The following is a 14,530-nucleotide window of genomic DNA, read 5'->3' as shown; positions in this document are numbered from 1 at the left end:
AGCCAAATCTGGGGAGCCAGGAAAGCCTTTCCAAAAGTAGGAGAATTTTTAGTTGAGAATGAGTATATGTGGGCAGGCAGTTGAAGGTGTAGCTTAATTCTTACTTTAACTAACTAACCTAGGAGGTCTGGAGCAACAAGGGCTGTTTCAAGTCAATGGGAACGCTGAGACAGTGGAGTGGCTTCGACAGAGATACGACAGTGGAGAAGAGGTGGATCTGGTTAAGGAAGCGGACGTCCCCTCAGCCATTAGCCTCCTTAGGTTTTTCCTGCAGGAGCTCCCTGAGCCCGTCATACCTGGCAGCTTGCACACTCACTTGATGCAGCTTTCTCAAGGTAACAGTTGGGTTTTTATCTGTCATTTATTGTTAGTGTTGGAGTCCCTACCTTTTAGAAATTGGATATGTGGTCAGTTTAGTATAGAGTTTTAGAGATTAATTTTTTTATTTTCTCCATTGCTCTTTGGTTCTATGTGATATAGTTAAGGGAATGACAACTTCTTGGACCTTTGTAGTAGTTTAAAATTTTCAAATATGTATTTTTGTGTATGCGGTGTGTCTATTTGTGTGTGAGAGTGTATGTGTAGCACTGTGTGTGTATGTATGTATGTGGGAGGACAGCATTGAGTTGTTCCTCAACTTCCCACTTTTACATGGGTTCTGGAGATCCAAATACAGCATCAGGCTTGTGTGACAAGTGTTGTATCCACTGAACCATCTCTTTAAAAAAATATCATTTATTTGGTGGTGTGGATGGGTGTGCACACTACAGTACGCCTGTGTAGGTCAAAGGACAGCTTGCCGGACTTGGTTCTCTACCATGTAGGTTCTGGGTCTTAAGAAGTTAAGGGGATACTGGGGATCTGAACTCAGGTACTTATGCTTGTGCAGTAAGACTTCTTCTGACTCGGTCCCCCAGACCCTGAAAACATTTTAGACCGCTGTTATCGTACAAAAATGGCCAACATTATCATTACCATAAGTCACCTTTTAACATTTTTTTTCTGTGAGTTAATTTTAAGAACCTGCAGAAAAATTAAAAAAAAGAAGAAAGTAATAAATTACTTCATTTTGAAGTACTTCTGAGAAATTCTCCAAAATTAGACCATCATCCATTAATGGGGTTTCTAAAGGCCCAGTTTCTGTTATAAAAACGCGTTGATAGAACAGACACAAGGCCTGCCTTCTGTGCTCACATTCACCTGGTCAAGAAGGAAGCCAGAGCCAGTGTGGTGGTTCATGCCCGTAATCCTGTGAGTTTGAGGCCAGCCTGGGCCAATCGTCCAAAAACAAAACCAGAAAATTTAGAGGAGAAACCCAAGTGAGAAACAGAAAGTTGGGTCATATTGCCTAGGTTTAATGATTATTTTCTGAACACCAAGAGAGAAAAAAATTGTCACCCCGTTCATTTCTTATTTTCTCAATTGTCCGTGTAGGAAATGGTCACTGATACTTGCCTGTTGACGGCTCCGTAGTAGTTTGGTTGACTGGCAGGTCAGTGTATTTTGACCTCTCAGCGTTGGCATTAATTTGGAAACACAAGTGTAGTCATGCCAGAGACAATATGATGAGAAAAGTTAGAGAATTGAGGCGCATGAGTAATAGGTGAGGAACACATCCTCCAGTAAGTGAGAGGCTGAGTCCTTTTTCTCCACCTCCCCTTTTCAAACTTTTCTTTCACTTAAGTGAACTGCAAAGCCCCAAGGCATTGGGCTCTCCAGAGGAAGTGAAGAGGTTTTGAATTATAGTAAAATAATAATAATAATAATAATGTGGGCGGAATAATGTGAACTTGGCAAACTATCTGAGCCTTACTTTTTACTTCATTGAGAAAACCTGTCATTATGTTTTATAGATTATAATAATGAAGATGAATTTGGAAGAAAGTTGAGGTTCCTCTTGCAACAGCTTCCACCTGTTAATTACAGTTTGTTGAAGTTTCTGTGTAGGTTTTTAGCCAATGTAGCATCACATCATGAAGAAATTTGGTCTGCAAATTCTTTGGCTGCTGTTTTTGGTCCAGATGTCTTCCAGTAAGTTATTTCACAACTTTGTTTAATTTAGAAAAATTGGATTTGTGAAATGGAATCATTATATTGTCTCCCAAGAATCATAGGATGCTTGATGAACCATGACTTTTTTTTATAGTCTATCTGATTAATTCTCACAGCATTGCTGCGTTCAGGGTACAAATTAGGTAGGTTTTACAGATAGGGAAACTGAGGTACAGAATGATGACATAAATTGCTCAGTTTCATAAAGTGACTCACTGGTTCTTGTCTCATTTTACCTGTAATGAAGAACTCAGCTCAATTTAAGCTTTTATTCTTAGCATTTATACGGATATGGAAGATATGAAAGAGCAAGAAATTGTGAGCAGGATAATGGCGGGACTTCTGGAAAATTACTATGAGTTTTTTGAAAATGAAGAAGAAGATTTTTCATCAAATGATCTGAGTTCAATTACTGAGCAGGTGAGCATCCTTAACATTCTGTTTCTTAGAAAATGCGGAGTCCTCTCTTAGTGGTTGACACAAAGAATTGACTTACTAACCTAGAGGTGCTTCTTCTGAGTGTCCTTTGTAATTAACGGTTTACAGCATATGATTGGGTCTATACCCTTATCCCCACTTCTTGATCTCAGTTTAGGTTCTAAGCAAAAGGCATTTATTATTTATTAATGTGTAGTGCTGGGCATTGGACCTCAGTCTTTGGACATGCTAGATAAACATTCTATCACTGAGATAAATGTTCAACTAGGAAAAAGTCAGAGTGCATGGTAGAAATTCTTTTGTACTTCATTCCCCAGCCCCATTATTCACTTAGAAATGGTTTATTTTGTGCAGCCCAGGTTGCCCTTGACCCCAGCTAACTCCTTTGTCTTGAGTGTTAGGATCCCTGGTATGCCCCACACCTGGGGAGTAGATAATTGTAAATCCTCTGACTGTAAGAAGTTAGTCAAACCCATTATTTATATATTGAATTTTGGATCGTTTTATTTTTTGGGTTTTATTGTTTGTGTGAAGATAATGGTATTAATTTAGCCCAGATTGGCCTGGAACTGAGTAGGTAGCCTAAGCTAGTCTTAAATTAGTCCTCTTGCATTGGCTTCCCAGTGCTGGGATTACAGGTGTGGGCTACCATGCCTGGCTTTTAAAATCTGGTGTTATTGTTACGATTTTTATTCATTCATTTATTTATTTTGAGGGATGATCTCGTGTGGCTCAGGCTTGCCTCAAACTTGTATGTAGGCGAGAATGACCTTGAACTTCCGATCCTCCTGCCTCTACCTTCCAAGTGTTGGTGGGATTATAGGCGTTCACTCCCACACTTGGTTTTATGAAGTACTGTGCACACTCTTCCAACTGACTTAGTGCTTGCATTATACTTGATTTCTTTTTCCTTTATGAAATAAGAATATTGGAACTGAATAATTATAATTTTTTAAAGCATTATTTAGACTCTTCATGTTTAGAATTTGTGAGTTAGATATCTGTTTGAAAGTTTTTCTTCTACAATTCAAGTATTTTGTCACCACTTTATTATTTATTTATTTATTTATTTATTTATTTATTTATTTATTTATTTATTTATTTATTTTGAGATAGGGTCTTACTGTGTATGTCTGACTGCCCTGGAACTAACTATGCAGACCACAGACTGGCCTCCAACACACAGATCTGTGTGCCTCTGCAGCTTGGGTGCTGGGATTAAAGGCTTGTTCCCTCATACCTGGCTAGTTTATTGAGGTAGGATCTCATGTAACACACAGTTGACCTTGCTGTGTAGCATAGATTGGCCTTGAATTACTGACACCCTACTTCAATCTTGTGAGCGCTGGGATTACACTTAGCTCCCGATGAGTATTGCTTGAGAATAAACATCAAGAGGACAGGTTGATGGCTATGTCATAAAGTTTTTTGTTTTTGTTTGAGACAGGGTCTCATGCAACCCAAGCTGACCTGAAACTCCTTATAGTGCCAAGGCTTGCCTTGAGTTTCTGATTCTGTCTTCCCTTTCTGATGTTGAGATTATGGGCATGTACCACTATGCTTGGTTAACACTTAAACTTTAATGCCTTGATGGTTATAAACCCATCTATTAAGGAATTCTCTATGTCATCCTTCTTTAAATTACATTTTAATCCAGTAGCTTTTTTCGATTCAAAATTAATGGCTGTCCAAAATGTAATAGCAGTCTCTGTGTGTGTGTCATTTTCTATGTTTCTAAGATGTTTGACTTGTTAAAAATTGATGACAGCTTGACCTACTGTTCATAGACTCCTAAAATTTGCAGTGCATGCCTTGGTTATGCTTTATATTGTTATATAATCTTGTGGTCTTCTGTCTTATAATTTCCTTACGTGTGCTGAACTTTCTGTCTATATGTCATTAGAAAAATTGGCTTTAAACTATATCGTGGTTTACATTACATAGGATGATGCTTAAATTGAGTAGGACTGAGGAGGTATGTTGAGTTCTGTCGGGTTTGCCCATAGAAAAGATATCAGTCTATTGAGCAAAATAGTGCCAAGAAGTAGGGTAGTGAGGTGTTTTTCAAGTTGTGCGTGCTTGGTGACTTCAGAGGCCAGAAGAGGGTGTTAGATCTCCTGAACTGGAGTTACATGTGATTGTCAGCCACCATATGGGAGCTGGGTCCTGGAGGAGCAGCCAGTAAGTACTCTGAACCGCTGAGCCTTCTTTCTAGCCCCTGGGGTCTATTTTCTTACCCATTTAAGTAAATAAACTTCTTGATTAAAGTGGTTACACGTAACAGAAGTACAGATTTGTGCAGCTTGTTTCCCTTAAGCAGTTTTGATAAACCTCAGTGTGATTTGTTCGTAGGATTGACGAGGTATTTGAGTGCAGGTAGAATAGTCTCCAACTCAGCCTAGTTGTGTTGAAGTTGCTTTAACCTAACTACTTCGTAAGTCTCATTTATATATTGAAGGATAGCGGCAAGTATGGCTGTCCGGCAGTGCTTTGCTTTTTATTTTATTTAATCGTGGTAATTGAAGGAAGCCAAGTTTATTCAGCACTGTTTTGGAGTTTCATCCCATTAACTCAAGTATTTAGTTGTTAAACTCTTGTGAAGGTAGTAGGCAGTCTTACGCAGCATGTGTGTTGAAATGATGAATAGGGAATGCTTGAGAAATGACTTGACAGAAGTCAGGTGGACTTTGATTGGGCTGTTCAAATGAATGATTTTCCAAGAGGGGGTTTGAAGTGATAATTACGTTCCTTTATACATTTGAGAAGGCAGGTAGCAGCATTCTCCACAGTCTGGAGTCTGGAGAGCAGCCATTTCATGAGGCCATAGTGAAGGGAATTACAGCAGTCAGAGAGAAGAGATGTAAGTATGGGTGAAGGTTTCCGCTCGGGAAGTTGAGGCAGCTACATAGTTCCAAGTGAATTATGAATAAACAGAGATTGTTGAGCAGCCGGTCAGGTGGACAGAGTAAAGATGAAGAACTTGTGAAGATTAGTGTGGAGTGAGGACATTTGATTCTGTCCTTTATGACCTCTCTTGATCTAAGTAATTGAGTTAGTTATTACTGGAGATGTCCCATTGATTGTGCTAGGAATTGTAATTGAGAAGAAGAAAATCCTACAGGTTATATATTTAGTTGTGATTATAATAGTGTTGATAAAAATATTGGAGATTGCTGGTTATGTAAGGTTTATTGACTTGAATATGATACATTCAGTATGAAGTAGTATAAGGCTTTCCTAGTTCCCAAGAGCTATTGTGCATAGAAATGTTTTTTTTTTTTTTTTTTTTTTGGTTTTTCGAGACAGGGTTTCTCTGTGTAGCTTTGCGCCTTTTCCTGGAACTCACTTGGTAGTCCAGGCTGGCCTCGAACTCACAGAGATCCGCCTGGCTCTGCCTCCCGAGTGCTGGGATTAAAGGTGTGCGCCACCACCGCCCGGCTAGAAATGATTTTTTTTAAAAATAATTATGAATTGTTTTTTAAATTTTGTGAGTATGTGTGATGTCTGTGTGTGTGTGTAGCTAGAGGACAACATTGGGCTTTTGCGCTGTTGCTCCTCACCTTACCCTAGGAGGCAGGGCCTCTCACTGAAGTGGGTGCTCAGGGACTGCTTAGATTAGCTGGTCAGTGTGTGCTGGGGATCTCCTGACTCCCCATCCTCAGTGCTAGAGTCACAGATGTACGTGACCATGTCTGACTTTTATGGGCTCTGTGGATCCACGTTGAGGTCCCAATGCTTATGTAACATGCCATTTGAGTCAGCTGAGGCATCCAAATGAGCTATCTCCCCAGCTCCTAATGACTTCATTTTAGCATGTATGTTTGGTATGCATATGTGTTCGTATGTATGTGCGTACACTTGTGCAGGGGTGCATGCACATGCGTATACCTGTGTGTGTGGAGGCTAGAGGTTGGCATTAGTGTCTTCCTTGAATACTTTCTTCCTTGTGTATTGTGGTAGGGTCTCACTTATTCCCAGAACTCACTGACTTGGGCTAGTCTAGCTGGCTGCTTGCTTTGGGATCCTGTCTCTGCTTCTTGAGCGCTGGGGTTACAGGCAGACTGCCACTCTTATCTGGCTTTGCACTGGACTCTGGGAATCTGAACTCTGTCCTCATACTTGCGTGGTAAGCACTTTACCCTCTGAGCCATCTCCTTAGTCTCCAGAATGATTTATGAAAGTGATACATGTTAAAATAGTAGCTTTTAACCAAAAGATAGGTAGACCGGATAAGTATTTATTCTGTTTAAATAAAATGATTTTAAGTTTATTTATTGTGTGTGTCATGGTACCTGTGGAGGTCAGAGGACAATCTGGAGAAGTTTTTTCCCCTCAGCTGTGTGGGTTCTGGGGAACAAACTTAAGGACATCGACTCAGGCTTGATGGCAGTGCTTTTACCTACTGAGCTGTCTACCTGGCTCACTGCCCCCTCTGAAGTTGTTTTCATCACAGTTTTATTGGTAGATGAGGCATTGCATTTATAAGCACAACAAATTGAATGGAGTCTCTCATATTTGCAAACTGAAGCCATGGACTTTTTAAAAATGTTTTTGAGATACCATATGTTGAACCCATGAGCAGTGTCCCGCCGTTGACTGTGGTCAGTGTTTTCATCTGACACATGGCAGCAGTTACTGTTGAGGAGCTCCCCCTTGGGTTTGTGTAGTCTAGTTTAGGCAGCCATGTTGGCAAGACTTGCTGGGTGCAGTTTATCATTTCTAGGAGACACAGTCTCACAGCAAACTTTCTGTCCCTCTGGCTTCCATTCCACAGTCTCCATGCCCTCTTCCTCAGTGGTCTCTGAGCTTTAGGTGCAGGAGTGGTGGTGTAGGTGATCGGTTGGAGCTGCTTCCACACAGCCACTTGTTCTCTGCAGTTTGATCAGCTGTGGTTTTCTGGAATGGTCTCTGTCTGGCTAGTTTGAGTAGTCAGAATGTGCTGCTCAGTATTTTAATGACTAATATTAACTTATAAAAGCTATTAGGTTACTTATAGATAATTTCTTCTTTGGTATAATTTATTTTTGAGACAGGGTCTTGCTGAGTAGCTCAGGTTGGCCTGGTAGTCACTCTGGAGCCCAGACAGGCTTGAACTCTTAGAGGTATGCCACCACATCTAACTGCTGCTTTTGGACAACCTTAAAATATGTTTCACTTAAAAACGTTTTATTGGCCGAGCAGTGGTGGCGCACGCCTTTAGTCCTAGCACTCTAGTCCTAGCAATTGGGAGGCAGAGGCAGGTGGATCTCTCCGAGTTTGAGGCCAGCCTGGTTTATATTTCCAGGACAGCCAAGGCTACATAAAATAACCCTGTCTTGAAAAACAAAAAATGTTTTATTGACTTTCCTTTTGTATCTTAGTTATTTGTTTTTGTTAGTGATTAGTTAGTATAGTTGGTTTGATGATGGAGACTTTTGAATAAATCCTACTAGAAAAATATAATTACAACTTTGTGCTTATTAGTTAAAATGTAAGTTCTTTGTAAGATTTGTTAGAAAATTATTAGATTATAAAAGTGGTTAGAAAATGAAGCTTTAAAATTTTTTGTGACAGGTCTTACTGTGCAGTCCTGGCCAGCTGGAACCTCCAGTGTTCCTCCTGTGCTGGAATTGTAGACAGACGTGTACTACCAGACCCAACAAAAGGGAGACAGTCTTACTGTTCAGTGCAAGCTTTTTCCTACTTATAACATTATTCTTTTTTGTCATGCATCAAAATGCTGTTTGATGTAAGCAAAATGAAAATTAAAAAGTTGCATTTGTCTTGTTTATACACTTGTTTTTTATTTAGTTTTATAGTGCTGGGGATTAAAACTGGGGCATTGTAGCCGGGCGATGGTGGCGCACGCCTTTAATCCCAGCACTCGGGAGGCAGAGCCAGGCGGATCTCTGTGAGTTCGAGGCCAGCCTGGGCTACCAAGTGAGTTCCAGGAAAGGCGCAAAGCTACACAGAGAAACCCTGTCTCGAAAAACCAAAAAAAAAAAAAAAAAAAAAAAACAAAACAAAACAAAAAACTGGGGCATTTTGCATGTTAGGTAAATGTTTTCCCTGTTCTATAATTTTATTTTGATATAAAAATGTTGACACTTTATAGGAGAGATTGGTATTAGGAAATGAAGTTTTGTTTTGTTTTTTGAGACAGGGTTTCTCTGTAACAGCTCTGACTATCCTGAGGAAATGAAATCTTAAAACAAATGACTTGATTTACAGTATTTTTAGAGTAGTGTATCTTAGATAAGTCTTAAAAGCTTTATTAAATTTAATCCTGAAATTCCTCTTTATGTAGGTTAATGAACTTTCTGAGGAAGAAGAGGAAGATGAAAAGCTGGAGCATATAGAAGAACTTCCAGAAGAAGGTGTAGAAAAGTCAGATGGCATGCCAGAGGGGTTGCAGTTAAGGATGACTGAAAACATCCTGGAACCAGACAGTGTTACAGCATCAGCCAGGTAAAGGCTTGAGTTGAGCCAGCTTTAGCTTCTGAGGGTTCCAGTCTCACTGTAGACTCCAGCACTAAACACCAAGAGAACTGCCTGTGAGGCTGAGCCGGGCATAGCCAGGCATAGCCGGGGTACAGCTAGTGTTGGAGAGTCACCTGGCATGTGCATGTTCCTGTAATCGCAGTGTTTGGAAGGCAGAGGCAGGAGAATCTCTTCCAGCAGACCAGGCCGTGCAGACTGTATTGTATATGTAAGACCCTTTTCTCGGTGGGGGCGAGGTGGGGGGAGACATTTGAGTATCAAAGAGCAAGAAAACTAAAAGCTGTTAGGAGTTTTCATTTTCCAGTGTCACACTTTTCGTCAGAAATAAAGCCTTGTGTGTATAATTCTTACAATTTGTTTTTATATTAGCTAATTAGTTGGGTTTGGTTAAAGTTTTAGCACCCTTGATTTCTAGAGATGGTAGTACTGTGATTGAATTGACTGTGTTAGTTACTTATCTGCTTGCTACTGTGACAAAACACCATGATCAGGCAACTTTTAAAGAAACAGTTTAATGGGGCTTATGGCTCGAGAGGATTAGAGTCCATGATGGTGGATCAAAGGCATGGTGACAGGACCGCTAAGAGCTCACATCTTGATCCCCAAGGGCGGGGGAGGAAGAGGAGAGAGAGACAGAGAGCGCACCCTCGTGGACAAGTGAGCATGTACACACAGGGAATGGCACTGGCCTTTTGAAACTTGAAGCCTGTCAGCAGTGACACAGCTCCCAACAGGGAACACTTCCCAGGTCTTCTCAAGCAGTTTCACTGGTGGAGGCTTACTGCGGTGGCTGTTCTCATCCAAATTACCACATTGATGTCTAAAAATAGGTTGTTTTTAAATTGTGTGTGTGTGGGGGGGTATGTATATGTGAATGCAGTGCCTGTGGAGGACAAGAGAGATCGGCTTTCCTTGAGCTGGAGTTCTGAGGCTTTTGTAAACTGCCTGGCCTGGGTGCTGGAAAGTCAGAAGAAGGCATTGGATTCCCTGGGATTGGAGTTACAGTTGGTTGTGAGCTATCATGTCAGTGCTGGGAATGAACCAAGGTCCTCTAGAAGAGTGACCAGTGCTTTTAGCTACTGAGGCAATTCTTCAGCTCTAAAAATAATTCTTTTTTTTTTTTTTTTTGGTTTTTCGAGACAGGGTTTCTCTGTGTAGCTTTGCGCCTCTCCTGGAACTCACTTGGTAGCCCAGGCTGGCCTCGAACTCACAGAGATCCGCCTGGCTCTGCCTCCCGAGTGCTGGGACTAAAGGCGTGCGCCACCACCGCCCGGCTCTAAAAATAATTCTTAAAGACAAAATCCCCAGATCATTTCATTCCTTTAACTCTCTTCAGTATCATCCCGTTTTATTTATAATAAACAGAATTCTCAAATGGACGATAGAGTCTATAACTAATCTGCCCCACCTTACCGGCAACTGCCCCACCTGACTTTGTCTCTTGGGTAATATTCCTTTGGTCATTCTCTTCTGGCTATAGCAGAATTCCTCAAATGTGCTGTCATGTTCTCGCCTTGAGCCTTGGCTGTAGAGCAATGCCCATAGGCAGGGTGTGGGCCAGGTAGGAAGAGAGCACATGGTATCGGAGGAGGAAAGTGGGAGAACCATGACAGAGAACTAGACTGTATACAGACTATTCTGTAGCGTTTGATCCTGAAACCTTGTGTCCCTAGTTCAGGCATTGCTCTCATTTTCACCACTGGAAAGGACTCTGTTCCATCACTGGTAGTGTTATCTAATCAAAAGTCCATGTGTTTAGAACTATGTAACTTGGAAATCTTACCATAGAAAGCCACTGCTGCTGTATCTCATAAGGTATCTGTGATGGTGTCCAGTCCTAAGCTTGTATTTAACTAGGACAAGCAGCATTATATGTAGGAGTATGTGTTTATAAAGGAAGTTGAGCAGAGTATTTCTGCTTATGAGAATTCTTACAAGGTCTGTTAATAACATTCAAAGAAGAATAAAAACACATAGCAGATTTAATGTCACTCAGCAAGGGAAAATATATATGTATTTATGAAGATGTGTTTTCTTTAATAAGTAAACATTCTGTTAACCAGCTTGATGGTATACAGAAAGCTGAGCTGAAAGTATTTGTAGATACTCCAGACAGAGCCTGGATATAGCAGGTGCAGGCTCCTCATACAGAGCCAGTGGGTCTGACAGCCAAGAGGGGCTGCCTCTAATCTCAGTTTCCAGGAAGTTGAGGCAAGAAGATTGCCAGTTTGAGGTCAGCTGGACTACATGGTAGGACCCGCCCATAAGTGAAGATTTGTGAATTATTTATTTGCTTTGAAATGCATGTAGTCCAGGCTGGCCCCACACTCTTTTGTGTAGCCTAGGGTTACCTTGAACTCTTGAACTTCCTGCCTTCATCTCCCACATGCCAGGATTACAGACTTGGCCACCACACCCAACATAGGTCATGATTGTTACTCAATTGTTTCAAAGGCCTGATCTGATTTTTTTTAAAAAACTTACTAGGGTTGATGCTGCTGCTGCTACTGCCAGTGATGGTAATGTAAAGTGTTCAAACCCTGTGGCTGGGACGACTGCAGATAATGAAGTCATGCAGCAAGATCTTATATTTGAGGGTCAGAAAAATAATCAGGTAAGAAATGCTAGAAGCATCGTTCTAATTGTCCCATGTGTTCCTTTGACAGCAAAAGTTATAGTTGAGTAATTTTGCTAACATACTTGTCTCTCTTGTATACATTCTCTGTAGAATTTAGGAATCATGTTAGGTAGAGAGGAAACATAAAGCACCTTATTTTTATTATTTTTAATCTTTTGTGTATGTTTGTGAGTGCAAGCTTATGCATGCCATGGTACATGTGTGGAGGTCAGAAGGCAACCCTTGGTGCTAATCTTGGCATTCAGTCTTGTTTGAGACGGTGTGTTGTTTTGTTCCTGTATACACCAGCCTGTTTGGCCCAGGAGCTTCGGAGGATCCACTTGTCCTCTAGCCGGTTTTGCTGTAGGCACTGGGATGGCAGATTTGTACTGCTGCGCTTTACATGGGTTTGGGATTTAAACTCAACTCCTCGAGTTTGTGTGGCAAGCACTTGTACCCAATTAGCCATCCCCCATCCCAAGGGCCTTTTTGTTTTAGACAGGGTCTTACTGTATAGCCCTGGTTGGCATGGAACTCTACATAGACCAGGCTGTCCTCCTCGTACGGGGATTAAAGGTGTGTGCCTTCATGTCCAGCGTCAAACACATTTTGAAAGTATTTCTGGGAAGGAAGTTTATGACTCCAGCTGAGGTAGCTAGAGGTATTGTGGTTGAGCTTTATTAGTTTCAAAGCTTTCTGTATTTCTTAGTACTTTTGAAGAACATAATATAGTAAAAATTTTTTTACCTCTTTTCCCTTTGCAGTTCTTAGTTGAAAGTAGGCTCCTGTAACAAAAGACAGATTTAAATGAAAACTTTTTTTTACTGTGAACTTCTTAGGGGTATCGGTGTTTTGCATGTACCACATGGTGTGCTTAGTTGAGGCCCAGAGGCCAAAAGAGGAGGCATTGGAACTCCTGGGAAGGGAGTAAAAATTGTGAGCTGCCATGTGGGGTCTGGGGATTGTTCCTAGGCCCTCCTGAGAGAGCAGCAGTGCTCTTAACTGCTGACTGTCTCTCTAGCCTCTCAATATATACCCTGGCTGGCCTGGAACTTGCTATGTAGACCAGGCTGGCCTTGAACTCACAGAGATCAGTTTACTTTTCTTTCCTTCCTGAATTGCTGGGATTAAAGGAGTGGGCCACCATGCCTGGCAACAAGACACAAAAGATGAAATAAACAAGCTTAATGAATTATACCTCAAGTACAGGTGGGAATTGGAGGAAACAGTGAATCTCTAAAGATGGCTTAACTAGCACTGGTGTCCAGAATCGAGGATGGGTGTGTAGGAGATGACCAGGAAGAGGCATTTGAGCCATCCAAAGGATTTAGTTCTGTTAGGGCAGAGTGATAGAAACCCTGGCGCTACAGCCACCGTTCTCTTCCTGACGCAGGAGATGTGGTACAAATGAAGATGCCTTATGTGCGAGATGTTCTGATACAAAGGGTGGTGCTTGTTTCCTCGTTTGTCACTGTCTAAAACAATCAGCTCAGTAATGTCTGAGAGGCCTGTGCTGTACGGCACGTTCAGAATGCTACAGTCAAGATCTGCAACTATAGGAAACCCGGGAACACTTTTGAAAATGGCTGAACTGTTGGTTGTGCTGCATAAGGCACTGGCATAATTGTTTTAAAGAAATACTTCAAAGTCCAAACCTAGAAGCTGGGTTTGTGTGTCAGCGGTACAGGACGTACCTGGATTTGATACCTAGGTCTAAAAGAAAAACAAAGTATAAAAGCAGCACCTGAGCCATGTTTGTTGGTTTGTTTTTTGTTTTTCAAGACAGGGTTTCTCTGTAGTTTTGGTGCCTGTCCTGGATCTCGCTCTGTAGACCAGGCTGGCCTCGAACTCGCAGAGATCCGCCTGGCTCTGCCTCCCGAGTGCTGAGATTAAAGGCATGCGCCACCACTGCCTGGCCTGAGCCATATTTTTTAAAAGACATACTTATGTATTTTAACACATTTATTTAGTCTTTTTGAAACTGTGTATCTCTGGCTGGCTTCTAACTTGCTGTCTAAACCAGGCTGGAACTCGAGGCTCTGTCTGCCTTGTGAGTGCTGGGATTAAAGGTGTGCACCACCATACCTGGCATTTTTTAACACTTTTAAATAAATGAACACATAAGGGGGTTTTCTTCAGTGTGTTACCATTGTAAATCGTACAGAAAAGTAGGTGCAGTAAGCAGCTTAGAGCTGTCACACTTACCCATCTTTTTCTTTTCATGTAGTCCCCAAACTTACGTTCCTTCGCCTCTTACGTATGTGCTGTCGTGCTTTGTGTATTTTTACTTTTGTATGTAGAAATTGGCCTCAGTTACAGAACAACCCCTGTTTCATTAGTGCTGGGATTACAAGCATGAGTTGCATCACATGTTTTTTTCTCTCTTCTGAAGATTTAATTTTAATTATGTGTATATTTGTGGGTTGAGATGTTCATTGCCCACAGAAGCCAGAGACATGTGGAGGGAAAGGTTGACATCAAGTCTTCTCATTACTCGATGCCTTACAGTCTCTTACTGAGCCCGAAGCTTGCCACTCTGGCAGACTTACCAGCCAGTAAGCCCAGTGGACCCTCATGTCTCAGCCTTCCCAGTGCTGGGGTTACAGGCGCACACTGGATTTTTTCATGCTTGCAGAGAAGCATGTTAGCTAAGCTGTTTCCCCACACGTCACTTTTTATTTTTTTTTATTTTTTATATTTTGGTTTTTCGAGACAGGGTTTCCCTGTGTAGCTTTGCACCTTTCCTGGAACTCACTCTGGAGACCAGGCTGGCCTCGAACTCACAGAGATCCGCCTGCCTCTGCCTCCCGAGTGTTGGGATTAAAGGCATGTGCCACCACCACCTGGCCACTTTTTATTTTTAAATAAACAATTGTTCTCATTAAATGTGTTAATTTGGGAGGTTGCATTGTTTTGTGTTTATATCATTAATGCCTGCCTAGA

At 41.4% G+C, this 14,530-nt stretch overlaps 1 protein-coding gene across 6 annotated transcripts in view; it reads left to right on the top strand.

Moving 5' to 3' along the window:
• The window catches only part of Fam13b (family with sequence similarity 13 member B), a 58,905-nt gene that overhangs the window by 16,626 nt on the left and 27,749 nt on the right, over window positions 1–14,530 (top strand). For all 6 annotated transcript variants that reach the window (XM_052741844.1, XM_052741846.1, XM_052741841.1 and 3 more), the window contains exons 4-8: window positions 123–335; window positions 1,854–2,031; window positions 2,331–2,472; window positions 8,777–8,937; window positions 11,458–11,584. In XM_052741844.1, coding sequence (XP_052597804.1) covers window positions 123–335; window positions 1,854–2,031; window positions 2,331–2,472; window positions 8,777–8,937; window positions 11,458–11,584 — 821 coding nt within the window. The remainder of the gene's footprint in view (window positions 1–122; window positions 336–1,853; window positions 2,032–2,330; window positions 2,473–8,776; window positions 8,938–11,457; window positions 11,585–14,530) is intronic.

The sequence above is a fragment of the Peromyscus californicus genome, unplaced genomic scaffold (genome assembly GCF_007827085.1).
Source record: "Peromyscus californicus insignis strain IS unplaced genomic scaffold, ASM782708v3 Scaffold_17__1_contigs__length_78620276, whole genome shotgun sequence".
Classification (NCBI taxonomy): domain Eukaryota; kingdom Metazoa; phylum Chordata; class Mammalia; order Rodentia; family Cricetidae; genus Peromyscus; species Peromyscus californicus.
This window is presented reverse-complemented; position numbering and strand designations above follow the sequence as displayed.